General features: G+C 54.1%; 1 protein-coding gene across 3 annotated transcripts; it reads right to left on the bottom strand.

Annotated features, from left to right (window-relative positions):
- Positions 1 to 368: 368 nt before the first annotated feature.
- On the bottom strand, positions 369 to 22,949 carry SCAMP2 (secretory carrier membrane protein 2). Of its 3 annotated transcripts, XM_036104852.2 has the most exons (10): positions 22,769 to 22,949; positions 10,440 to 10,508; positions 9,904 to 10,002; positions 9,243 to 9,371; positions 7,807 to 7,924; positions 7,230 to 7,358; positions 6,336 to 6,495; positions 5,212 to 5,313; positions 2,127 to 2,247; positions 369 to 1,930 (listed from the first exon to the last, which is right to left on the bottom strand). In XM_036104852.2, the coding sequence occupies exons 1-10, from the start codon at positions 22,823 to 22,825 to the stop codon at positions 1,796 to 1,798; spliced, it is 1,119 nt and encodes a 372-aa protein (XP_035960745.1). In that variant the 5' UTR covers positions 22,826 to 22,949; the 3' UTR covers positions 369 to 1,795. The 3 variants fall into 3 exon arrangements, with proteins under 3 accessions (XP_035960745.1, XP_035960744.1, XP_035960743.1); XM_036104851.2 differs by lacking the exon at positions 9,243 to 9,371 and having other exon boundaries at positions 9,904 to 9,969; positions 22,769 to 22,948; XM_036104850.2 differs by lacking the exon at positions 9,243 to 9,371 and having other exon boundaries at positions 22,769 to 22,947.
- Positions 22,950 to 24,323: the final 1,374 nt, after the last annotated feature.

The following is a 24,323-nucleotide window of genomic DNA, read 5'->3' as shown; positions in this document are numbered from 1 at the left end:
AGGCCAGCAGATGAGGTCGCTGGGGGTAGGGGGGAATCCCATCCAGGCTTTATGGCTCACGTGAAGGGCAAGTGGGGAGGAGCCGGGCTGAGCAGGCGTGCCGGGTGCTGGGCTAAGACTCAAAGAGGCTCCCAAGGGTGCCCCTCCGGCCCAGAAAGAGCAGCTCTAAAGTAGAGATACTGGGACAAGAAGGTGCTTTTGGCCAAGTAGTCTCAGGAAGGCGCTTGGCCCCTCCCAGACCAGCCAGAGCGGGGTGGCCAGATGCAGAATCTTGACGGTCTCCTCACTTACCACTGGAGCAGCCAGTTCAGTGCAGGCTCTGTGGGCCACTCCCATCCTCCCAAGTCCACCAGACATTAGGACCAGTGTTGTCTGAAAATGTCTTGTTTTTATTTAAAGCACAAAAATTGAGACATAACATATACATTTGTACATGAAGAAAAAAATACCAGAAAGTTTACAAAACCTTGGTCACTGCCATGATCATTCAGTGGCTCTGGGGCTGAGTGGGCTGGGAGTCTGCACGCTGCCTCAGGATGGGCCCCAGGTCCCAGAGGCAGGCAGTTGGCCAGCTTTGTGAGAAGTCCCTTCAGTCCACACACCCACCCCGGTATACAGCCTTTAGAGGACAGGGTGGTTTTATCGGTGTCATCCCAGGTGCCCATCACACTGACACACCTGAGCAATCCCCAGGGCCAGTGACAGGTGACCTAGGTTCTACTGGGGATATGGGAGAACCCTCTGAAAAGTGGCTCATCAGTCCAGCACGAGGGATGCAGTTCTGGACTGATTCTTCGGCGCCCCCCCGGAAGAGTCATACACATGAGATATTGCTGGAGGGGAGAAGGCAGAGTGGGGTAGAATCTGAGGCCACGGCAATGGGCCACTGTCCCTCAGGAGGAAATCAAAACAGGGCCAAACCACACCAGGACAGTCAGACTCCACCTTCCTAGACAACTGTCAAAGGCTGGACAGGACTATTTGGGGTCAACGTCCTCCATCCCTCCCCATCCCCAAATCCCAGCCAACCCCACTGCACATTCAGTAAGTCTACAGAGGGGAGAGGGCTCAGAGAGGACCGAGAGGGCACACGTGCCTCCCACACCAGGAAGGTGCAGGGGGTACTAAAGGGCTATAAATCTGTGAGAAACGTAAGGCAGGGAAGAGCCTGGGAGCGACCATGCCAGAGGCTCTGGAAGCCCAGAGACCACCTCAGAGTGATCTGGGGAACAGAGCTTTCCATCCACCTGGACTGCAGCTCATCTAAAGGGGAGCCCTTGGGAGACCACCCAGCCTGGGCAGGAAGGAAAGGCAGGACTGTGGAAGCCACAGGCTGGGTCCGTGGAGCCAGATTCAGGCCAGGCCTACTGGGGGAGGAGTGGAGTCCCAGGATCCTGGCAGAAATAAAACTCCAGCTGGCATGGGCCCAGGTCAGCTGGTGATTGCAAGTGTGTACGTGTATGTGATGCGCGTGTGTGTATGTGTGTGTGTACACGTGTAAGGGGAAGTGAACTACAGTCCCACTGCTTCGAACCTACCAAACCACCACCAGAGAAGGAAAGACAGCTTTTTTTTTTCTTTTTTCTCTTGTGTAAAAAAAAAAAATAGTCCCTGTCCCTCCCTCCCCTCCCCTCGGGCAGAATGGAGAGCTGGTGGCTGAGGAAGGAGGAAGGACCGAGCAAGACCCTCCCCAGGTCTGTGCTGGGCATAACCACTGTTTAAGGCACCCACGGAAAGTGCAGCTAGAAGGCAGGCAAGAGAAAAGGCTGGGGCAGACAAAGGAGAGTCAGGAGGACTAGTTCCCCTGGAAGGCTCCTCGGGCAGCAGATGAGGCAGCGCTGCGGAAGGTCCTATTGCTGAAGATGCCCTGGGAAAACTCCTCCTGGGCCTGCTGGAAGCTGGCCCCCGTCCGGCGGTACAAGGAGTGCACCTGGGGAAAGAGGCTGCGGTGAGAAGTGTGCCCTGGGGGCCCGCGTGACCTCCCCCGCGGAACCCTGGTGACAGTCACTGGACCTCTGGGGACCTGGGGGCCCAAGTGCCTCCAGTGATGGGCATCCCCAAGGCGAAGGCAGGAAAGAGGTGCCTTGCTTCCTCAGGTTGCTGTTGGCCCAGCACCCACCACTCACCCGCTTCAGAAGGAAGAGTGAGAGCACGGCGCACAGGGTGAAGAAGCCAGCCACCACCATCATGATGATCGACACAGCCAAGTGGTCCTGCTTCAGTGTAGACAGGGCTGCGATCCAACCACTGCAAAGTGGGGAGGAGGAAACCAGAGGGGACACAGTGAGAGTGGGCCCTAAAGGTCCCCGAGAGGGGCTCTTCTCTAAGTGGCCGCTATAGGCTGACCGGCCACCACCCAGGCACCTCGCTGCAGCACAGAGCTGTGGGCCAGAAGCCCTTGGCCTGTGAGACGCCAGGCCTCTGTGAAGGCTGACAGGCCCCACACTGCCCTCAGAAGTAGTCCAGGGGAGGGCCTTTTCCTGCTGCTCTAGGGGACATGGAAAGCCTGGTTGCTCACTCCTGAAGCCCGCCCTCTGGGAATGAGGACCACTGGCCGACACACTGCATTCATCCCATCACCTCAGCTCCTCCTGCCGGGACTCAGGGCAACCCCTCTGCCTCCAGTCAGTCATGTTGCCTTCCTGAGCCCCAGTGTCCTTATCTATAAAAGGGGATATTCTCACATTTCCTGACTTAAAAACTTACTACAAAAAAACATGCAGTACTGGCACAAGGACAGACATACAGATCAATGTAAAAGAACTGAGAGTCCAGAAATAAACCGATACATCGCTCATCGACTGATTTTTGACAAGGGTGCCAAGACTTGGTGCTGGGTAGCCACATGCAAAACAATGAAGCTGGACCCTGACTTCAACCACGCACAAAAATTAACTCAAGATGGATCAGAGACCTAATAAGAGCTAAAAATAGAATACTTAGAAGAAAACAGTTTACTCTCCAGGACTCTGGGTTTGGCACTGGTCTTAGATATGACACTGAAAACAAGCAACAAAAGAAAAAAATTGGACTTCATCAAAATTGAAAGCTTTTGTGCATCAAAGGACACTATCACAAGAATGAAAAAATAATACACAGAAGGCAGAAAATGTGCTAATCTGATAAGTTAGTATCCAGAATATATAAAGACCTCAACAACAAAAAGGCAACCCAATTACTAGAGAAAGACCTGAACAGACATTTCCTCAATGAAGAAACACAAATGGCCTAAAAGCACGTAAGAGATGGCCAACATCATTAGTTATTCAGGAAAGGCCAATCAAAACCACAGCGAGAGGGGTGCCCGGGTGGCTCAGCTGCTGAAGCACCCGGGTCTTGGTCTCGGGGTCGGGCCCTATGTTGGGCTCCATACTGGGTGTGTATACACCTCTAGGCTGGGAACAAAACAAGCGAGGACCCTCGTACACTGCCAAGGGAAACGGACTTACCATGTGACCCAGCAATCCCCCTCCAGATAGATACCCAAAAGAACCAAAACCAGGTATTCAAAGACTTGTACGAAAATGTTCATAGCAGCACTGTTCACAACAGCAAAAAGGTGGAAACCACCCCAGGGTCTGTCCACTGATGTGCGGACAAGTGGATGGACGAGTACTCCATAAGAAGTACTGATCGGTACTGAAGTACTGATCCGTGTTACAGCACGGGCCTTAAAAACATCACGCTGAGTGAGGCCAGTGCAAAAAGCCACACACTGTACGGTCCCATTTATAGGGAATGTCCGGAGTAGGCAGATCCAGAGAGAGACTGAGAAAGAGCAGCTTCACGGCCGCCAGGGGCTCCAGGAAGGAGGGAGTCGGCTGCCTGCTGATGAGTACCGAGTCTCCTCTCGGGGATGACACAAATGTCCTAGAACTAGACAGTGGACAGGGCCTCATATCACTGTGGCTCTACTAAACGCCACTGAATTTTTTACTTTAAGATGGTTTAAGTGGTGGGGCGCCTGGGTGGCTGAGTCGTTAAGCATCTGCCTTCGGCTCAGGTCATGATCCCAGGGTCCTGGGATCGAGCCCCACGTCGGGCTCCCTGCTCAGCGGGAAGCCTGCTTCTCCCTCTCCCACTCCCCCTGCTTGTGTTCCCTCTTTCACTGTGTCTCTCTCTGTCAAATAAATAAATAAAATCTTAAGTGGTCAATAAAATAAATTTTATGTTCTGTGTATTTTATACTCGATAACAAGAAAGGGGGGGGTTCTATCCATCCAGCCGTGGGGCTTGGGAGGTGAGGTGGGGAAGGCACTGGGAAGCTGGAGGCTGCTGAGGCTGCTGAGCTCGTGAGGGGGCAGGGCGGGGGGGGGGGGGAGGAGCAGGCCCGGACCAGAACTCGAGCCTTCTGACTCCTGGGCTGGGAAGCAAAGAGCACTTAGGCCACAGCCTGTCTTCCGGGATCTCACTGAGGGTAGTGAGTGATGACATTTTCAAAGAGAAAGGAGCCAGCCCAGAAACAGCAGGGCGAGACGGATGAGGGATGGCAGGAGGGCAGTGGGCACGCTCGGAGCGCAAGGTGAGTCAGCCCCCTCCTTCCACCCTGCATTTGCCAGCTCCACTGGAGGGAAGGGACCAAAGTAGTGCAGCCCTTCCAGGCTCGGGCTCTCAGCCAAGCGGCAGTCTGACCTTTCTGTAATGTTCCCTGTGCACTGGGGCAGAAAGGAAAACATCAGCCGGCAGCTTTTCTTTTTGAGGCTAATTTTGAGCTGAGGACTCCAGCACCCAGGAAACTCAAGCCAGCTCTATGCTCAAAGCAAGAAGGAGAGGCTAGGGCTTCATCCTGACATTACAGGGCCTCTGGACAAAGTCACAGCACAGAGTCTGCAAAAGGCCAGGGCCTCTATCGGCAGCTGCCCAAACCCGAGGGCTCGCCTGTGGCCTGTAGAAGTAGCACCAGCCTCTGGGAGGGCACAGCAGGGCAAAGGAAGAGGATGCAATCCTCCATGGGATGTAGCCCTGGCAGCCTAAGGGTTCAGGGCAAGTCCACTCACAACACCCCAGAAAGTGGTGAACAGGCGAGGCAGTGAGTGGTGACTGGTGAAGAACTGGAGGGGCACAGAGGAGGATGCCAGCCAGCCCGCCCCCCACCTTCCCGGCCAGGGTGGAGGATGGGTCCTCGGGAGGGCTCTGTGGGAGCGAGGAGACAGGGCGAGAGAGGCCAGGCTGCCTCCAAAGCATCATCCCTTCATGCTGCCCAGGTCTCACCTGTCCCCCAGGCCAGGGATGCCAACCAGCTGGATGATATAGATCCCTATTTGACAAAAAAATATGAAGAAGAACACGAAGAAGCTGAAAGAGTTGTCGGACCTGTGGAGAGAGGGGGAAATCCAAAGTCACAAGTGGGCTTGGGGTTCACTCCTCAGTATTCCTCGCTTGGCATGGCATGAGGAGCCAGGATGGGAGCGCAGACAGAGCTCCAGGGGACCAAACGCACTGTCCAGAGGACACAGACATCCACAACCATAATCAAAGAGGGCTTGCCACTCACTGTCCTCCAGTTTGAGGGGTCAATGCTTGACCCCTTACTCAAAGAGCTAATAAAGTTGCTCCCCAGAGGAGACATAAAGAGCCTAACGGTCCATTTCCTGGGGTACGTATCTGCATTTCATAAGAGATAGATATAAATATCTAATAATAAAACCATTGGCCTGGGTGTAGAAAAGTTATTTGGGGAGCACAGAACTCTAGACCAAAGCCCATCTCCACGTCCTCGAGGGCTGGCGTACTGCCTGCGGAGTGCATGGGTTCGGCCACTGCCCGCCCCCTCCCTGGGGCCTGCTAGGCTCCCAGGCCTGAAAGCAGCGACTCGGAGGCACAATGCCACAAACCCTAGGGCTCTGTGAGGTGGATCCGCTCAGGCCCACAGTATCTATTCTAGGTCAACCGGTCTGCACTCAGCAGGCTCGAGAGAGTTTCTGGGGAGGCAGGAGAGAGGCGGAAACAAGCTAGGAGCGATAAGCCATGGGGAACTTATCAAAGTGGACTCCCTGAAGCCTCAGAAGGGAGGTGAAGAAGCCCCGCCCTCTTCCCAGTGACTGAAATCCTAGCGCATTAGATAGCATGGGAGCAGGTGGGAGCGCTAGGACCCCTCTCTAGGTCTCCAGTGCCTAGGCCAAGGACAGTGCCCAGAACAGACTGTGGGCACAACATCTCAGGAAAATGGCTCCTGACCCCCATCTGCTCCCACTGAGGGTGGGAATGGGAAAGTGGATCGCCCCACCATCCTGTTCTGCTCTAAGACTGGGATGGGGCCCCTGGGCGTTAAGGCCCTTGGCCTGCTACCTGGGATGCCAGCCATATACTCCCTGCCTTGCCCCAGCCCCACTCACCTGAAGGCCTTATAGATGGGTCGGTACCAACAAAGGAAGGCACAGGGGGTGAAGATGATAAACCACAGGATCGAAAGGCCAAAGTCCACTCCCTTGGTGCTGTCGACTAAGAACCAGGCCAGGCAGGCAAGCAGGTTCAGAAACAGAGTCACTGAATGCACTGGGGAGGGTGAGGAGAGAGACAGATGGGCTGGTGCCGAGGGGAGGGAAGGGCTCCCAGGCCTGGCAAACCACCCCCCTGGAGAGGACGTGAGGTCCATACAGTGAGGGCAGTAGCAGAAACCCCAGTCCTTAGTCTGCACCAAGGCAGGGTGAGCTCCCCAATCCTGGTTTTCTGGGGCAGCAAAACCAGGGACCAAACCAGTTCCTAAGTGATAGTTCCTAAGTGAGGGGACAGCCCAAGCATATGAAGGAGGGCAGGGGGTGGAGGTGGGGATGCAGACTCAAGGGCTGATCCCTGGGGAAGAAGTCTTTCTTTCAGTGACTCTTGTCCCTGGCCCTGGAGGGCCCACAGTGGAGCTATAGGGAGTCTTATACCCGGCCGCACTCCTAGGAGCCGAGGGGCCTGTGGGGAGGGAGGACTTCACCTAAGGAGGGCCTTCATGGCCACTGAGCCCCACAGCAACTCTGACGCCTCCCGCTAGTCCCGCCCTACTCGATCCGTGGTGTGAACTGGGGTGAGCGGGCCCTTCCGGGGAGGTTCCCTGGGCAGGGAGTAGACTGTGAAAGGCCAATCGTGTGGGCAGAAGCCCCCCGCCCGCCCCGCCGCCGCCCCAACCCCGGCCCAGCACTGAGGAAGGCTGGAGTCTGCGGTGAGGAGCAGCCCGAGCGGACAGGGCTCTGGACTCACACCCCATTTTACCCCGGAGCTCAGGGGGCAGGAGCAGGACTCACACATCCAGAGATAGTAGAGCATCTTGCATATCCGCTGGTAGTCAGTAGGGATCTCTACCGAGAAATCCTGGTAGAAGCAGGGCTTGACGGGGCACCAGAAGGGCAGGGGCGGCCAGTTGTTCTCTCTCACTGCATGCGCAAGAGGCAACGAGGTCAGGCTTGGCCTCTGCAGCAGCACGTGGGGTGCACGCTCCAGCAGTTTATGGGCCAGACCAGGGCTCCCAGAAGGGCACCGGCAAGTGGGAGTCAGGGTCGCCATGGGTAGGGAGTGGGACGGGCAAAGTGGGATGGGGCACGAATACCCACAAGCCCACTCCAAGATAATGGATCCCAAATGCACTGGGAAACAGAGCAAAAGGGCCTAAGTGAGCTGGGAAGGAGTGCAGAAACAATCTACAGCCGCGAGGACCACGCTGCGGGCCTCCCGGCCTCCACCTCGCTGCTCTTCCGCCACTGGCACCGGCGCCACTGAGATGATCCAGAGCCCTACAGAGCTCCGGGGCTGCCCGGGACCAAGCAGGCTCAGGGAAGGCCCCTACCGCAGGCACGCTGGCCCACAGCCGGCAGTCTCCCTCACCGTGTAAGTTGGCCGCTGTGTTCTGCAGCTCCCGCTCCTTGCGCTCTAGCTCGGCTGCTTTCCTGTCCAGTTCTTCCTGCTGCCGGAGCAGGCTCGCCTGCGCTGCGGAGGCCACGGCCTGGGGGGCACGGAGCGTGGGGGCAGCCGGACGTGGGAGACAGGGGGATAGCGTCAGCCTGAGCAGGAGTCAGAAGGGCCTTGCCCCACACAGGGAGAGCCAATCCCAGCCCCATGGTGTCTTGGGTACCAGAGACCACCACAGAGACGCCAAGGTGGCCCGTCTCCTACTGCCTCGACACCTCTGTCCTCTTAGGTGTTAACCAGCCTTAAGCAGGGCTCTCGTCTCCCCTTCCTCCCTGAGCTTGAGATGAGAGAACTATCTCCCATTCTGGAAGCCAGGCAAAGTTCAATTAAGGTGACCTTTGGGGTAACAGCAAAGGGAAAACGGCCTCACGAGAGACTAACCTGTAACCAGAAACCCGGAGAGCTACACCTCACTTGAAGAGCCTGGAGGGTGGGGCGCCTGGGTGGCTCAGTTGGCTAAGCGACTGCCTTCGGCTCGGGTCATGATCCTGGAGTCCCGGGATCGAGCCCCGCGTCGGGCTCCCTGCTCAGCGAGGAGCCTGCTTCTCCCTCTGACCCTCCCCCCTCTCATGTTCTCTCTCTCTCGCTCTCTCATTCTCACTCTCTCAAATAAATAAATCTTTAAAAAAAAAAAGAAAAAAAGAGCCTGGAGGGTGTGCATGTGAGGGGGACACAGTGGAAACCTGCTAGCAGTGAGTGCAGGGGAGGCACGCAGGGTGGACCAAGGTACACCTAGGGCCTCAGGGATCAAAGCATCACCCCAGCCCACCCCCAGGAGCGGCCCCCTGACGTCCACCTGAACTGTGACCGGCTACATCCCAGGCCAGCCCCCTCGGCTTGGCCCTGCTCTGCCTGGCTTTGACGACGTGCAGAGTCCAAGCTTTATTCCCTGTCCAGGCAGAGCAAGGCCTCCGAGGGAGGCCTCTAGGGAGCTCCAGGTGAGGCACTCCAGCCCAGGCCCCGGGCCCCGCTCCTGCCAGTGCTACAGCCACTGGCGCCCGGCTCCTGCGGAAGCCTACAGTCCTTAGGGAGCGGATATCAAACCAGTCATCCTGCAGGACAAGCCAGGCGATGTGCACACGCGCACGTGTGTGTGCATGTGTACGCCTACACACGTGCGCTCTCTCCCTCGCTCCGAAAGAGCTCTCCGAAGAGCTACGGCTGCCTTCGGGAAGTAAGTTTCAAGCCCCGGGGGCAAATGCAGGCCCAGAATTGACCCCGCTGGACCCCGCTGAGGGTCTTAGCCCCCCCTCCCAAGTCCGGTCAGACAGTGGGAGCAGCCTGGGGCCCACAAGAGTCCAAAGCCCAGCTCGGGCCTTGCCCTCACTCACGCTCATCTACACTTTGCCTACCTTCGGAAGATTTCGCATGTAGCTGTCTCTGAGAATACTATCTCCTCCTAGTAGCATCTGCCTCTCTGAGAGCTCACTCACTGCCAGGAATCTGGTAGGCAGGAACTTGCTGGCCTGTCTAAGCAGGAGCTGCAACATACAACTCCACTGTCACGCTCACCGGGGCGGCGGGCAGCACAGGACAGGGCGATGAGGTGACGGAGTACAGGGTCAGGACAAGGCAGGCAAGATTCACAGTATTTGGTGAAGGGACAAAGGAAAATAGGAAGGAAGGCAGGAATAAAAGAGGTGGAAAAAAGAAAAGTGAGAGAGAGAGATTCTGGGCCCTGAGTAAGAGAGAACAAACCCAAGGTTCCAGGAGGATCTGGAATGGCACAACAGGGGCAAATGCTCTCGCTGAAGACACCGAGGACTCCAGCCTGGTAAGTAGAGCTTATTTTTTGGTGGTAGTAGTGGGGTGGGGGTGAGGATCTAGGCTGGCTGAGCAGACTCTCCATGTGCAAGTGACCAGCTCCAAAGAGATGATCAAGAGGGCCCCTGAAGGGGAGCCAGGAATAAAGGCCCTCTGTCCACCCCCTCCCCCAATCTCAGGGCTCAGTTACTGGTCTGGGTGCTTCCCTTGCAGGAAAGGAGAGGCTAAAGGGATCTTTGTCAACAGTACCTGGGGGGTTGGCTGGGTTGGTTCCACCGAGGGCTGGAGAACCGCTGGCTGCGAGGGCCCAGGGAGCTGTGGGACAGGAACTGTTGTCGCGGCATTTGTCTGCGTGGGACACACCAAAGGAGGCAGGTGACTGGCTCCACCGGCCAGCCACTCAGGGGCAAACGCACAGCAGGGTGAGTGATGCGCCCCTGCCTCATCCCCTCGGGGGCAGGCCTGGGCCTACCTCTGCCGCTTCCTGGCCATCAAGCCTCCGGCGCTGGGCAATGTGGTGCTTCCCCCAGCACCCCTGGCCTTGCTGGAGCCACAGCTCCCCAGCACTGCCCTGCTCTCCTCGGGGAGGGGCCCAGATCACAGATCCCAAGGGGAGAACTGGTGACTTCTTCACCCTTCCCCCCACCCCAAGCTCATGTTAGGACTGTCCTTTTGAGGACTGAAACTTCTCAGAGCTGTCTCTGCCTCTGCCAAGGCTCCTTGCCCCAGAAACCTAGCACCAGCCAGAGGACCCAGGGACTCAGAAAGAGTGCATGCTCACCAACCTCTGAGAAGGGGTTGAATTCAGCCAGGCCACCTTGCGGAGCATTAGTCAGCTGGGTCACAGAGGGATCCTGCAAAGGTAAAAACAAAACAAAAAACAGCCATGAGATGCCTGGGGAGAAGAGAGAACCTTAATGAAGGGGAGGGACAGCGCCATCTCTTGGCCCCTCCCAGGGATACCTGGCTGAAGGGAGATTGCTGAGGCCCTCCCTGGGGGCCCTGAAAAGCCTCTCCGGGCTCCTCTCATGAGCCCAGCCCCTGCCGCATCAGAGCTGTGGTCTCTTCTCCCTTTCTGGAAAAGGAGGAGAGTTCAGCCCCGATGACTTCTCAGAAGAGACCCAGAGCAAGCTTCCCACTGTGAGACCTCGGAATAGATACCACCCATGTCCTTGTTAGTGCCCTTTCCAGATTCAGAACGGTTCACAGTATTTACCTCCAGGGACTGGGGTGTTGTTTTTTTTTTTTGGTGGGGGGGGGGGCAGGGGTAGAAACTTATTTTTTACTTCATAACCTTTCTTAACTGTTGTATTTATTATTTTACAGAAAACACTTATTCCTCTTCTTTTTTAAAGGACAGTTTAAGGTTCTGGAACAAAAACATGCTGCTGGCTGCCAATGCTGATTTTATTAAATCAGACACACTTGCTAGGAATAGAGGCATGAAGGGCTCAGATGAAAAGCCGGGAGAATGTTTTTGGGTTTTTTTCTGGATTCTTTTCAAAAAATGCAAAAATGTCCTCTGAACACAGTCTTCTCCTGAGTTTTCCTTCCTGAGTCTTCCCTTCCCCATCTGACCTCTGCCAAGGCCAGCCCTCTGGCCTAGGGCTGCCCAGCACTCCCTGTCATCTCCTTCACCCCAGCAGCCTCCCTGCTGGCCTGGGGCTAACGGCCAGTGGCCTCATCCTGCCCCCTCCAGTCACTCTATCATCCCTTCCCCTCCCCCTTCCCCGTACATAATAGGTACGGGGCTCAGGTACAGCTCGACAGCGATGCCTGGGCTCTGGGAGAAACAGCTGTGAAGGATGGGCACCAGGCTGCTGGACTCCGCCAAGGCCCCGGTTACAAGGCCTCCCCTGGCCCCCCTCTCTGTACCTAACCCTCCCAACCCCCATTCCTCACTAGGGTCCACACGCTCCCATCCTGCTGGCCCAGCTTCACCTCCACAGAACAGATTCTCAAATATGATACTCACATTAGACAGACCCTCAGAGGACAATCCCCTCACATCTCAGATGTGGAAACAGACCCTCACCATGGTGCTGTACTTGTCTTAGGTCTCAAAATGGCTGGCTCCCTATTCTGTACATTCATAGAACCAAGGGTCAGTGGTGAGTGCGTTCTCTCATTTTTCACACATACCAATTCTCATCTTCCCGCCTGGGCCTCTGATTCCTGACTGGTGAGACTGGCTGGCTGGCCCCAGGGCCTAGCCCAGGGCTGGGCACACAGCTCCAACCCACTTCTTCTCTCTGGACATACCTCATCTCTGCACCCCCACCCAATTTCCTCTGCAAGGAGGCCACGTGGCTATGTCCTTTCTGCTGGACACCATCCCTATCTGGTGGCCCCTGAAACTTGGACAAACTTGGACAAGGGGAGGTTCAGAAGGCCACCTAAGCTGGAGGAACTGGCCTTGAGGTTATTCGTTGGCTGAATGACTAGCAGATTTCTCCCAGAATCACTGGGCTGGCTTCCTGCAAGAAAGATGTGGGGCTCAGGCTCTGTTCCCCTTTCCGACTCAGCCGAACACCAAGCCACAGCAGACTGGGTGAGCTGAAGTCACTGAAATCAGATCCACCATCCAAGGAACTGGTTACCTGAGTCTGTGTCACAGGACAGAGGACAGAGGGGTGGCTCTGGTAGCAGTTTCGGGTACTGGCCCACATGTCTGCCTGACGGGCACACATTTTAACAAGCAACCTCCAGACCATGAAGAGAGGTCATTTCCTTTACCAAGGTCAGCCAGGAGAGGATTCTGGGGGTGAGCGAGCTGCCTACTCTGCCTACAGTGATCTCTCCTCTTTTCTAAAATCTTCAAGGGGTCCTGGACCCCTCACCAGACTCACCATAAACAAACACTGTCTCCACTAGCAGGCTGTAGCCTCTGCAGCCAGATGCTTGTGTGTCTAGTTCAAACTCCTGGCTCCTAGTGCTTGCTGAAGGGCCCGATGCAGAGCCGAAGCTCCTGTGATGTGTGAGAGCACAGGCTGCGTGCTCTCCTCCACTGTCTGGGGAGGTAGGGCCCGAAAGCTGGGGGGCGCCTGCACGACTGCAGCAGTGCCAGGGCCCAGAAGCACCCTGCCTCAGAAGATGAGCCTGGAACGCTCTGGGAGACCTGGGCTCTTTCTGAGAGATGAGCAGCACAGGCCTGGCGGGGGAGGGAGGGAGCTGACATTTACTGTCTCCCGTGTGCCAGGCTTGCAGAGTGATGCTATGGTGAAGTTCTAGTCACCCCAGAACTGGCCACTGGGTCAAGCTGTCAGAAATGAAGGTTCTACCAGCCCTCCTCAACCTGGTTCCTCAAAAGAATTATGGCCCAACGCCCTAAGGCATCCACTGTCTGCAATGACTTGACGTCTCTCCTACGCATCTACAATAGTCCTGGTTCTAATCCATCCTTGAGAGAATGGAGAAAACTGTCACTTCAACCAGCTTCTTGTGCTCTGTGGCTCAGCTGAGCAGCCCTGGCTGAGAAAAGCTACAACGCCCCTCCCATTTCAATGCCATGACCACCCTGTGAGGAGTTTGCAGCTGGAGAAAGCCCCAGCTCAGAAAGAGGAAGTAGTCTGTCCAAGATCCCAGGGGTAGTGGCTGAGCCGGATCCTGAATTTGTCTATCTCCAGGGACACAGTGGTAAGCCTGAGAGGGGAAGGCTTGTTCAGCAATGCGCCCCCAAAGCCTAGTGCAGTCGACAAATGAAAGGCGCTCCATGTGGATGAATGAAGGAACCCCACTCCTGAGGAACACTGATAGGGCACGTGAGTGACCAGGACAACTGTTTCTGTTCAGTTTTCTATTCCTGGACTTCAGGAAGTCCTTGGGGAACACCCATGGTAGCAGACATGCAGAGTCTTGTACTAAGGACCACACTGACTGGTCTGAATGAAGACCCTCAGCTTCTACTCCAAACCACAAATAAGAAGTCCACAGCAGCAATCTCCTTTCCCACTTGCCAAGCATCAGCTGACTCTTAAGTGGGTCAAGTAGTTATTTCAAGGGATGGCAAGAGCTGAGTTTCACCTGTAGAGAGGTAACCTAAAACCCCCTTGGTACACAAAGGACTCAGACCGGCTAATGCCCTTCGTTGAATTTGTAACAAAGAAAACGCGCCTGCACTCAGTTCTTTTCATTCAGGGAAGAGTCACGGTGTGAGGGACACACCAAGACGAAGAGGGTGCAACTCTTGACCTCCTGGAGCCAATGATGGATGGTTCTAGCAGGGACATGCGTGCACAGCACAAAAGCCCAGGGCAGAGTGAAGAAGGGAGGGGAGGGGAAGGCAGGGGAGGGGAGGAGAGGCCCACCACCGCGGGGGAAGGGGAGCCCTTCGTGTGACTTCAGTGTCAGTGTCAGGGAACAGAGAGAAAAGAGGCAGGCAGGCAGGCTGGAGCTCGCCAGGAAGGGCCAGGAAAAACACACTTGTTTCCAGCCAGTCACTTTCCATGTCACAGGTCCTGGCTGTGCTTGGGCTGTGACTTTTCCTTGCTTTTCCATCCTGCATTCCACCCAAGCTCCCCATGTGGGATTTATTTCAGGCTCCAAATAAACACATTAAATAAACACTCTTCAACAACAACAACAAAACTCAGGCATTCTCTCTGGGAGGCAGAGTTACCAATACTTTGGAACCTCCGTGAAGTCCTATTTGCTTTGGAGACAAGGCTGTGTGTCATATGACAAAAAAGGGCAATCATTCCCAGACTGGCTGGCTGGGTCCCAAGTGAAAAGAGCCACAGTTAACCTTGGTACTCTCTTACCTGAGAATCCATCATGAGGAAATACGATAAAAATATGTAAAAATCTGTATCTGCAAAGATATTTATTGCACCAATATTTACAATAAGAGAAAAAAATCAGGGGCGCCTGAGTGGCTCAGTTGGTTGAGCATTTGATTTTGGTTTCCGCTCAGGTCATGATCTCAGGGTCGTGAGATCGAGCCCTAAGTCAGGCTCCACACTCAGCAGAGAGTCTGCTTGAGGTTCTTTCTCTCCCTTTCCCTCTGCCTCTTCCCCCATTCACTCACATTCTCTCTCTTTAAAAAATAAATAAAAACTTAAAAAAAAAATCAGGAAACAACTTAAGTAACCAACGACAGTAAGCACAAGAATGTTTTGGTACATGTCCCCTCAGTGGTCTGAACAGCCATTAAAAATCACAGCTATGGACACAGGGTACAATATAGAAAAGGCTTTGTTATATGAATCCCAAATAACAATTTTGTCAAAAGCACTCATATGAAAAGAGACTGGCAGGAAAACACATCAAAAGAACAATGGTTGCAAAAGGCAAGAAATCTAAATGATCTAATTTGTCTTCCAAATTTTCCATATGATTATGTTATTTTTACCTTAAAAGCATGCGTACCCACACATTTTAAAAAGAGCCCAAGGGGGGCGCCTGGGTGGCTTGGTCGTTAGGCATCTGCCTTCGGCTCAGATCATGATCTAGGGGTCCTGGGATCGAGTCCCGCATCGGGCTCCCTGCTCAGCGGGGAGCCTGCTTCTCCCTCTCCCACTCCCCCTGATTGTGTTCCCTCTCTTGCTGTGTCTCTCTCTGTCAAATAAATAAATAAAATCTTTGGGGGAAAAAAAAAAGAGCCCGAGGACCCACCAAATGAGCAAGGTGCAGGTGGGGCCTCTCTCCCTGCCACGGCAGTGATGTACAGAGCAGCCCAGGAAAGTGAGGCTGAACCACCTGGCCGGGCACCAAAGGCCCTCCAGGACCCGGTGCCAGCACCCTGGGCAGCGGTCTGTCCGTGGTCAAACTGAGCCACATGCCACCTCCTTCCACCTTTTTTCCTCCCTACACAAACCGTCCCACACCAAGCACAGGGCTAGGACACTGGAAAAAAGCCTTGGTTCCTGCCCTCAAGAAGCGGACAGCGCAGAGAACAGCAGGCAGGGCGGGAGGTGGGGCAGGATGCGGACTGGAACAACTGCTTCATGGAGGGAGGGAGGGGAGGAAGGGAAGGCTTTACTCAGGGGGCACCTGAGCTGGATCTTGAGCGATGACAGGCGTTTAGCAAGCACGAAGGAGGGAGGCACAGCAGCTCTACAGGATGTGGGGCGACCCAATCGGGTGGAGGCCAGAATTCACTCAAGGCAGGACCAAGGACACAGAAGTTTACTGAAAACACTGCAGGGGGGTAGCGGGCAGGGCAGCTAAGGAGAGACGGTCTGCCACGAGGCAGTGGTGGGGGCTGTAGTTAGGGGGGAAGTGAGGAGGTATAGGAACATATGGAATTTTTCTTTTTTGGTACCTGTGCCCGGTTGTAAGCAGCCCATTGGTCAGCCGGGGCTTATGGATCTTCTGAGGTGGGTCACTTAATAAGCCTGTTTGCATTTAGCTAGGGGGACACTGTGGGCCCTTCTACCTGACTCAGGTTTCCAGGGCTCAAGCCTGTTGCTTAAAAGCAGCTTCTAGGGGCGCCTGGGTGGCTCAGTTAAGCGTCTGACTCTTGGTTTCAGCTCAGGTCATGATCTCAGGGTGGTGAGATCAAGACAAGGGTTAGGCTCTGCGCTCAGTGGGCTATCTGTTTGAGATTCTCCCTCTCCCTCTGCCCCACCCCCGCTCTAAAATAATCTTTAAAAAATAAAAAATAAAAATAAATAAAAAATAAAAGCAGCCTCTACACAGGAGACGGTTCCGGGGGCTGTGGAGTGAAGAGTATGGAGAGAGGAGCCAGGAGCACCAAGGAACCAGCCTGCAGCAGGGGTCAGGCCAGGCTGCGGGAGTTTGGACTCCATCCCATGGGCAGCGCACGACAACTGGAGACCAGCATCTCTGCCGCAGTGAGGAGAGTGCCGGGGGGAGGGGCGGGGGGCGCTGGCCAGGACCGCAGTCCCCAGGGGTGACAGTGAGGACTGGACTAAGGCATGACAGCTGGGAGTGGAGGAGGGGGACAGACTCCAGACGCCCTGCTCAGGGAGATGCCACGGGCTCAGCCACTCTCTGGGCAAGAAAGGGGGAAGGGAAGTTGAGGGACTGGGTGGCTAGCTTGGGTGACTGGTGAACAGTGCCACTGCTGAGCAAGATCAGGGATCACGGGGGAAGAGGAACAGGTTTTTCAAGGAGTGGGTGTGTGGGAGCAGGGAGAGGCCCGGAGAAGATATCGAGTTGGTCTGGAGATACCTACGGACTAGGTCTGCTTGAAATGGTTGGCAACGTCCAGGGGAGACATGAGAATACTGGCTGAAGCTCAGGAGATGGTAAGGGCTAGAGTTCTAGATTTGGTTTGTCTTTTTTTTTAAAGTAGGCTCCACACCGGATGTGGGGCCTGAACTCACAACCCTAAGATGAAGAGTCGCACACTCTACCAACTGAGCGAGCCTGGCGCCCCTAGAGCTTTAGATCTATGATCGCGGATGAGGATGCTGTTCTGAAGCCATAGTGAAAGAGGACTTCGCTGCCTCCGTTTTGACCTCAAGCATTCTAGCTGGGTTCTTCTTTTTTTTTTTTAAGATTTTATTTATTTATTTGACAGAGAGAAACACAGCGAGAGAGGGAACACAAGCAGGAGGAGTGGGAGAGGGAGAAGCAGGCTTCCCGCGGAGCAGGGAGCCCGATGTGGGGCTCGATCCCAGGACCCTGGGATCATGACCTGAGCCGAAGGCAGACGCTTAACGACTGAGCCACCCAGGCGCCCCTAGCTGGGTTCTTCTGTCCAGCTTGTCCATGGGTGCAGGCTGAAGACCCCGAGGGCAAAGCGTCCTGCGATGGGAAACGAATCCACGCCCTCAAGCAACAAGGACTGTCCAGAGCCAGCAAGGTTCCACAGGTGACTGACTTGAACACAATGAGCAATTTAACCCTCACTGCCTACCTGGCACACACCGACCTTTGTCCCACACTTTCCTGAGATAAACCTGGAAGGCTTTTCCGGCACTTTGGAGACCAGCTTTGAGATGCTAGCCCGCTGTCTTCCTGGGGTCGGCCTCACTGCCATAAACTCCTCTCTGGTTTCACCACCACTTGTCTCTCTGCCTCTGGATTTTGTCAGTGGCAAGTGGCCGAACCTGCTGTTTGGGTCCCCAGAGCCAGGTGCTCCTGCACCCCATGTGCTGGCTACAGTGTAAACGGAAGAACTTACTCAGAGAGGCATACGGTGAGAACAAAATCAAGGACAGAACTCCAGGTTTCACGGCCTGAAAAAAGGCGGAAGGTGGTGAGAGTCCCAGCGTTAAAGAGGCCGGGACAGAGAGAACAACCAGAGGGACGGGCCAAGCGAGCGAGTGTGCCCCAAGCAGCAGATGTGTCCCAGGCCCACAGCGGGAGAGGCGGCAGGCTCTCAGGGAGGGGGAAGAAGTACCTGGGGCTGCAGGGCATAGTGTGCAGAAGCGACTTGGTTCTTGGTGCTCCGTCACCTGAAATAGGAAATACCCTCTCCTCCCATCTGCCAGGCTCTCTGCTCTCGGCCTAAGCCTGTCTACCACAGGACTCTGCCCTTCCTCCTCAGATCCCTCGCAGCTCCTTCTGGCAAGTTTTGACTGCCCTCGTCATACCCAGTGTTATCGTGAACAGCTAGCATTTCTTGGCTCTCCTGCCAGATCAGAAGCTCTGGCAGGCCATGTGCTCATTTACCCCCATCTCCTGCACAGGCCTTTGGAGCAGCAAAAGCTCAGTGACGGGGCGCCTGGGTGGCTCAGTCGGTTAAGCGTCTGCCTTCGGCTCAGGTCATGATCCCAGGGTCCTGGGATCGAGCCCCGCATTGGGCTCCCTGCTCAGCGGGGAGCCTGCTTCTCCCTCTCCTTCTGCCTCTCTCCCTGCTCATGCTCTCTCTCTCTCTCTCTTTAAAAAAGGCTCAGTGATGCGCATCGCAAGGGAGCACTGCAGGACAGGTCACACCTTGCTGATGTGCACAGCACTCTTCTCTGAAAGAGTGGCAAGTATCCCTTGTTTGTCCTGGTTAAATATCACCATTGCTCTGAACACAGGATTATCCTACTCCAAGTAGCTGCAAAGAAAACAGAAGTGTAGGGCTCAAGTTCAGCTGTGTGTCTAGCCAGGCGCTTTCTAGCACCCAGGCTGCCGCCAGGTGCCAGCCAGAGAGGCAGGGAGGGGACTCCCACCCCCCACCCCCCAATCTGGCAGCTGTCTGGACTCCCACCATCAGAACTTGACCATTTTCAACTTTCTTGAGACAGTGCTCCTATTCCACAGGGAAGTTCTAACAGGTCCATCTGGTGGTTTTAAGAATTCCCGCAGTTACAGTCAAGCTGGAGCCCACCCTCTCTGGGAAGTGGCAAAGCCTCGGTGTCTGTGCGGGGAGCTTTGTTCACACCCAAATAACGTTTCTGCCACCACTCTCTCCTCCCACAGGAGAGGAACGTTTTAAATCCTTGGGAAGCAGCCACACCACTGAGATTATCTTTTTTAATTGTGAGAAGGCAACGTGTGAAAGTGATACTGTGCGATCTGGCAAGTCACGGCGCCGGAAGGTTTTCTCTGTTCAAGCACCACCAGCTACTTCACGTCCCCTCTTTGGCATCGGTGCTGTCTGCCTGGGGCAACGTGGCAGAGATGCCCAGCAGGAAAGCAGCCCGGGCACGGGCCTGGGTGACCTGCTTGTCGGCAGACTGCTGAAAACTCAGCCCGCTCCCTCTTCACCACCGGACAAGCCTTCCTGAGAAGGTTTTGGGAGCAGACGCGCTGGAATCAGTCCAAAGCAGGACCCTCATACCCAGAGAGTGCAGAGCAGATGCACCATAATTAACAGAGGGATGAGGGAGTGCCGGGGCGGTTGTGAAATCGGTCATCCTTGGCTTGAGCTTCCTGCTTCCTCCTGGAAGTCTGGTAAAACCTCTGCTGCACTCTTGTGACAACGTTGCACTCACAGCTCTTACGCTGCAGGAAGTTTGCTAAGAATCCCAATTATAACTCTACGCAAAGAAGAGGTCATAAAAGCCCACGCCCACAGCGCAGGAGGGGGTGCGGGGGGAGCAGGAAGTGGATAAAAACACGGGTAAAGAAGTCAATTTAAAGGCACACCGGAAGTTGCACGGCCTATTACAAGAGCTAGCAGAAAAAGGACTCCATGGTTGGATAACTCTGAGAAGTGCTGGGTCAGATAAAGTTGAGGAAATATCTTTACTGTAGGACTGCTCAGAGCCTTTCACAAACTAACAACCCTTGTCTATCTGCAAGAAAAATGGAATACAGAGTGATTCCCAAACTTATTTGACTACATAACCCTGAGCACCTTTCAGGGCTGGTATTACTCAGAAATAGGCTGTTAAAAAACACAGCATACGTGTCTTTTTTTTTCTAAAGAGTATTCTTATTTTTTTTTTTTTTTGAAAGATTTCATTTATTTATTTGACAGAGAGGGACAGCGAGAGAAGGAACACAAGCAGGGGGAGTGGGAGAGGGAGAAGCAGGCTCCTGGTTGAGCAGGAAGCCCGATGCGGAGCTGGATCACAGGACCCTGAGATCATGACCTGAGCCGAAGGCAGACGCTTAACAACTGAGCCACACAGGCGCCCCACAGCATTTGTGTCTTAAAAAGCACAGTATAATCTGTATTATTCCAGCCCCACACACTGGGGGAAAAAACTTGGGTAGCTAACACTGATCAGTGAGTACTAACTAAAACTCACTTAGCTAGTACTATCACCCCTACCAGTACTCTCATTTCAAGAATGGGGGCAGTGATGATGAAGATACAGTCTTCCCTTAGCTGGCCTAAATAACCCCAACGCAGTTCAAGACCAACATGTGAACTTCAAAAGCCCCAGATGTGGGCTCCTTCCTGCTGCGAATTAGCTGGTGACTCTGACATGTCCCATCCTTACTGGGGTCCTGGTTTCCTCCTCTCTAGACTGAGGGGTTACAATAGATTTCTGAGGATGCTCCGGCTCTAATAGTCCACCATGGACTACACTTTCATGACCCACCACGGAGTGACGGAAAACATGACTCTGCTCTGAAAGCTGGCTAGGTGTGACAGTTTCTGAGCCTATCGCCTCTCCCCTTGCTCTCTCCTGAGCTCTGTGCTAACACCCTGGGTAAATGAAGCTGGGCTCACACCCAGTCACCCCAGGGCTGTACCCTCCCAATGTCCCAGCCCTGGAAGTCAGGGAAGCAAACACTTCCATCACAAGGACAGGGAGGGCAGCTCTCCAGGAGAGCTGGAGGGCCTCATATCCAAAGTTCCTTCTCCCCACGGGACTGTGTGCCAAGAGGAAAAACCCAGCCCAGGGTAAGGAGGAGCAGAGTCACAGCCAGGCAGCTTTCGTCTTCCCACACAGGATTCCCCACCAGATGTTGCTCTTTACGGGACCACGGCTGCTTCCTGTCCTGCCATATCCTGGGGCTGCCTGACGGACAGACTGTCTCGCTTGAATGCAGAAGTTACTTCTACCACAGTTTGCACAATCATTCCTGGGGCTGAAGATGTGGTTTAGGCCTAAGACTTTCAAGCTGCTATTAATACAGGGCAGCACTCAGGCCAATTATCTCGCCCACTGCTAGCGCTGGGGACAAGCTCTCTGCATCCCTGGACAGCTGACTGCCTCTCAGATAGCAGCACACATTTTATTTCTGATTCTGACAGGGACAAAAAAAAAAAAAGCCAATCATTACACAGAACGTATTCCAAGAGACTACTAGATCCTTACTAAAACTCAAAGTCCAGTGTTATAAAGCAGTTTTGTAATTAAACCAAGCTCTTACCAGATGGCACTTGCAGAAAAAAAAAGATGCAAATGTTTTTTCTTTACTCAACTAATAGAGATGACTGCATTACATAAGAGACAAGGTCCCTGCAAAGGTTCCGTCAAGAAGCATTAAGCTGCAAGAGTAATGTTCAGGATGTTACAAAGACCAAGCTACTAAAATTTGCCCTGAGGGCTCCCTTTGACTAAATATCTTGAGACCAAGAAAGAGGCATAAAATGTTCACTTGGACAGTATACAATTATTCCCTGCTAGTCTCCTTTGTCTTTGCTCTGACCCTTGAAGGAATTCAAGGTGAGAAAGCTCATACTGTGAGTTGCAGGAAGGACCCCTCTAAGTACTTCCCCCCCACCTGCAGGAAACTTCGCAGCTGCCAATGACCAGAATAAAATACAAGCAGGATGAGTTAATGCGCCTGGTGACATCCTGACAGAGCAGAAACCTCAGAGCTCATAAATCACCAGTCAGCACAATTAAGCTTCCCTAGAACTGGTTTTGAGCAGACATGAAACAAGAGGCACAAGAGATCTGGAGCTAACAGGAGCCCCAGCCCTTCATTGTGGAAAAAGAATACCCCTGTACCCTCAGCTAAAAGGCAGAAAGGTTTCGGCTTTAAGTAGGAAGACTTCTTCAGCTATCCTTTGCTCAAAAGATCAGGCCAGCTCAAAGGTCAACACATCTCAACTACCCTGCCAACACACACAGGTCCATCAGACCACACTTCTTGTGCTTCAAGACCCTCAGAGCCCCCTCACTTCTCCTCCCTCCCTAACCTGGGCTCTCTCTCCCATCTAGCCAAATCCCAGTCCAAACTAGACCCGTGGCCAAGGTGTGGAATTCTTATAAAGTCCATATTTCAGTGTGCGTTGGCTACCTCCCCACCCTCTCCCAACCTTCCTTTCCTAGCAAATCTCAGTGGGTCTCCTAACCTTGTAGGCTAGTTCGGCTGTTCGGGGGGTGAGGGGAGAGCTGAACTTGGGATCTTCCCACATTTCTCCTTTCCACTAGAGGCTTCCACCTCTTCATTACGTTGTTGTCACCCCCTTTCCTAACGTGACTCAAGGCAGATGTCTCCCCAAGACTGCGGGATGGGGTAGCCACACTTCCCCCTCACTTGAAGTCGCTTCTCTCCCCGACGCTGGGGGTCTCCCTAACCGCGTCTGCTTCAGTCCCCTCCCCTAGCAGGGTCCAGCCAGAGGGGCGACAGCCGGGGAGCTAGAGGGTCCCACCACCTCTCCCCAAGCTACAGCGCCCCGCCCCCTCCGCTGTTCCACCTGCTGCTAGTCCCGCCCCCCAAACACTACTATAGGCCAGCCCTCAGAGCCCATTCTCCCATTGGGCAGACAGCCCGTCTCTCCTACGCCACGTCTCCCCGCTCCAGCGAAAGAGGCCGGGGCCGCGGCCTTCGGTACTAGAGAGAACTGAGTTGGGGCCTCTACCTGGAAGGGGTTTACGTCCACTGGGTCTGCGAAGGGGTTGGTGTCGAAGGACGACATGGCGGTCGGGGGCTGACGAGCGAGCTCCGCGAGCGCTTCTGTCTCCGGGCACCCAGACCCAGCGGCGCTCTCCGTGCAGACCCTCCACTTCCGGGAGCGAGGCAGCCGTTCTGGCGCAGGCGCAGCGCCCTCCCAGGAGGGCGTGGCCCTTGACGTCACAGAGGTCCGTCCCGCCCTCCTGCCCAACCCACTACAGAGCGGCGGGCGGTCGTTCGGCTTCCATCCGCTCATTACCTACATTTGCACTTCGGGACTAGGGGCGGCGCCCAGGCAAGAGGGAAGTGGAGACGTTCCCAGCAGTCTGAGAGCTTCCAACTTGTGTTGGAAAATTCTCAAGTAAACTCCGCTAAGTGGAGTCGGAAAGTTAACCCTTTCATTTCCCTGGAGGGCAAGTTTGGGAAGTCGCACTGGTCCAGGCAGGAGACTGGAGTCTGAGCCTATTTCGGCGGGAGTGGGGGACGGAGTTCCTGACCCAAGAGGACTTCGCTGAGCTAGGCGAGGGTTCTGGTGGTAGAGCCGAGCAGAGGGGTTCTTCTCGGAAGAACCGACCGTGCAGCTGTCCCACACACGTGCCGAGCCCTGATTCTTTTAGGTGTTGCCCCCTGCTGTCAAGTTTTATCGTTTTAGTGATGAGGATCCCTGAGCCCAGACAGGTTTAGGGCCTGAGCTGGGATTTGAATCTGGACATCAATTATTTGTTAAGGGAATGAGGGATTTCAACAATGCGGTTGATGGCTGCTCCCCACTATCCTTATTTCTTCATGTCTTTCTGCTCTGCTCATTTCTGCTGCCACCGAATCCAGCCACTGCCATTCTTTACCCTGCTCTCGTACAGGGCTGCTAATTGGTCCATTGTTGTTTATGTTGTAAACAGAAATCGCTTTAAAGGGGACAAAATACTATAAAATATTATAACAATATCGATAATTTAAAATATTATTATAAAATAATATGACATTTTATTTTTTTAAACCTTACTGCTTAAAGTCTTTCAATTATTTTCCATAAAGACCCGAATTCTTGTATGGCCTCTAGGTCCTGTAGGATCTGCCCCACCTATCCAGCCCTCCTAGTGGCTTTTCAGTTCCTCAAACTTCCCTTGTTCCCTCCCACCTGGGGGCCTTTGCCCATGAAGTTCCCTCTTCCTGGTGTGCTTTTAGCCTATGCCCTCATCAGCCCTAGTTAACCGCTACTTATCCTTTTATCCAAATTCAGATGCCCCCTCTTCAGGAGTGGCCTCTCCACTCTATAGGTTAGATCACCTCCTTCTACCACAACAAATGCTTATATTACCTTGTAGTTTTGCTTCATAATAGGTATTGCAGTATACACTTGTATTGGTGGTTATTTGTTTATGTCTGTCTCACTCACTAGACTGTAAGCTCCACAAGGGCAGGAGTAGGGTCTGTTTTGCTCATTGTTTTATTTCTGGCACTAACATAGTACCAAGCACATGATGGGCAATAAGTAAATATTTATTGTTTACCTCATCCACTTT

Source organism: Halichoerus grypus, chromosome 8 (assembly GCF_964656455.1).
Source record: "Halichoerus grypus chromosome 8, mHalGry1.hap1.1, whole genome shotgun sequence".
In the NCBI taxonomy this organism is placed as follows: Eukaryota; Metazoa; Chordata; class Mammalia; order Carnivora; family Phocidae; genus Halichoerus; species Halichoerus grypus.
This window is presented reverse-complemented; position numbering and strand designations above follow the sequence as displayed.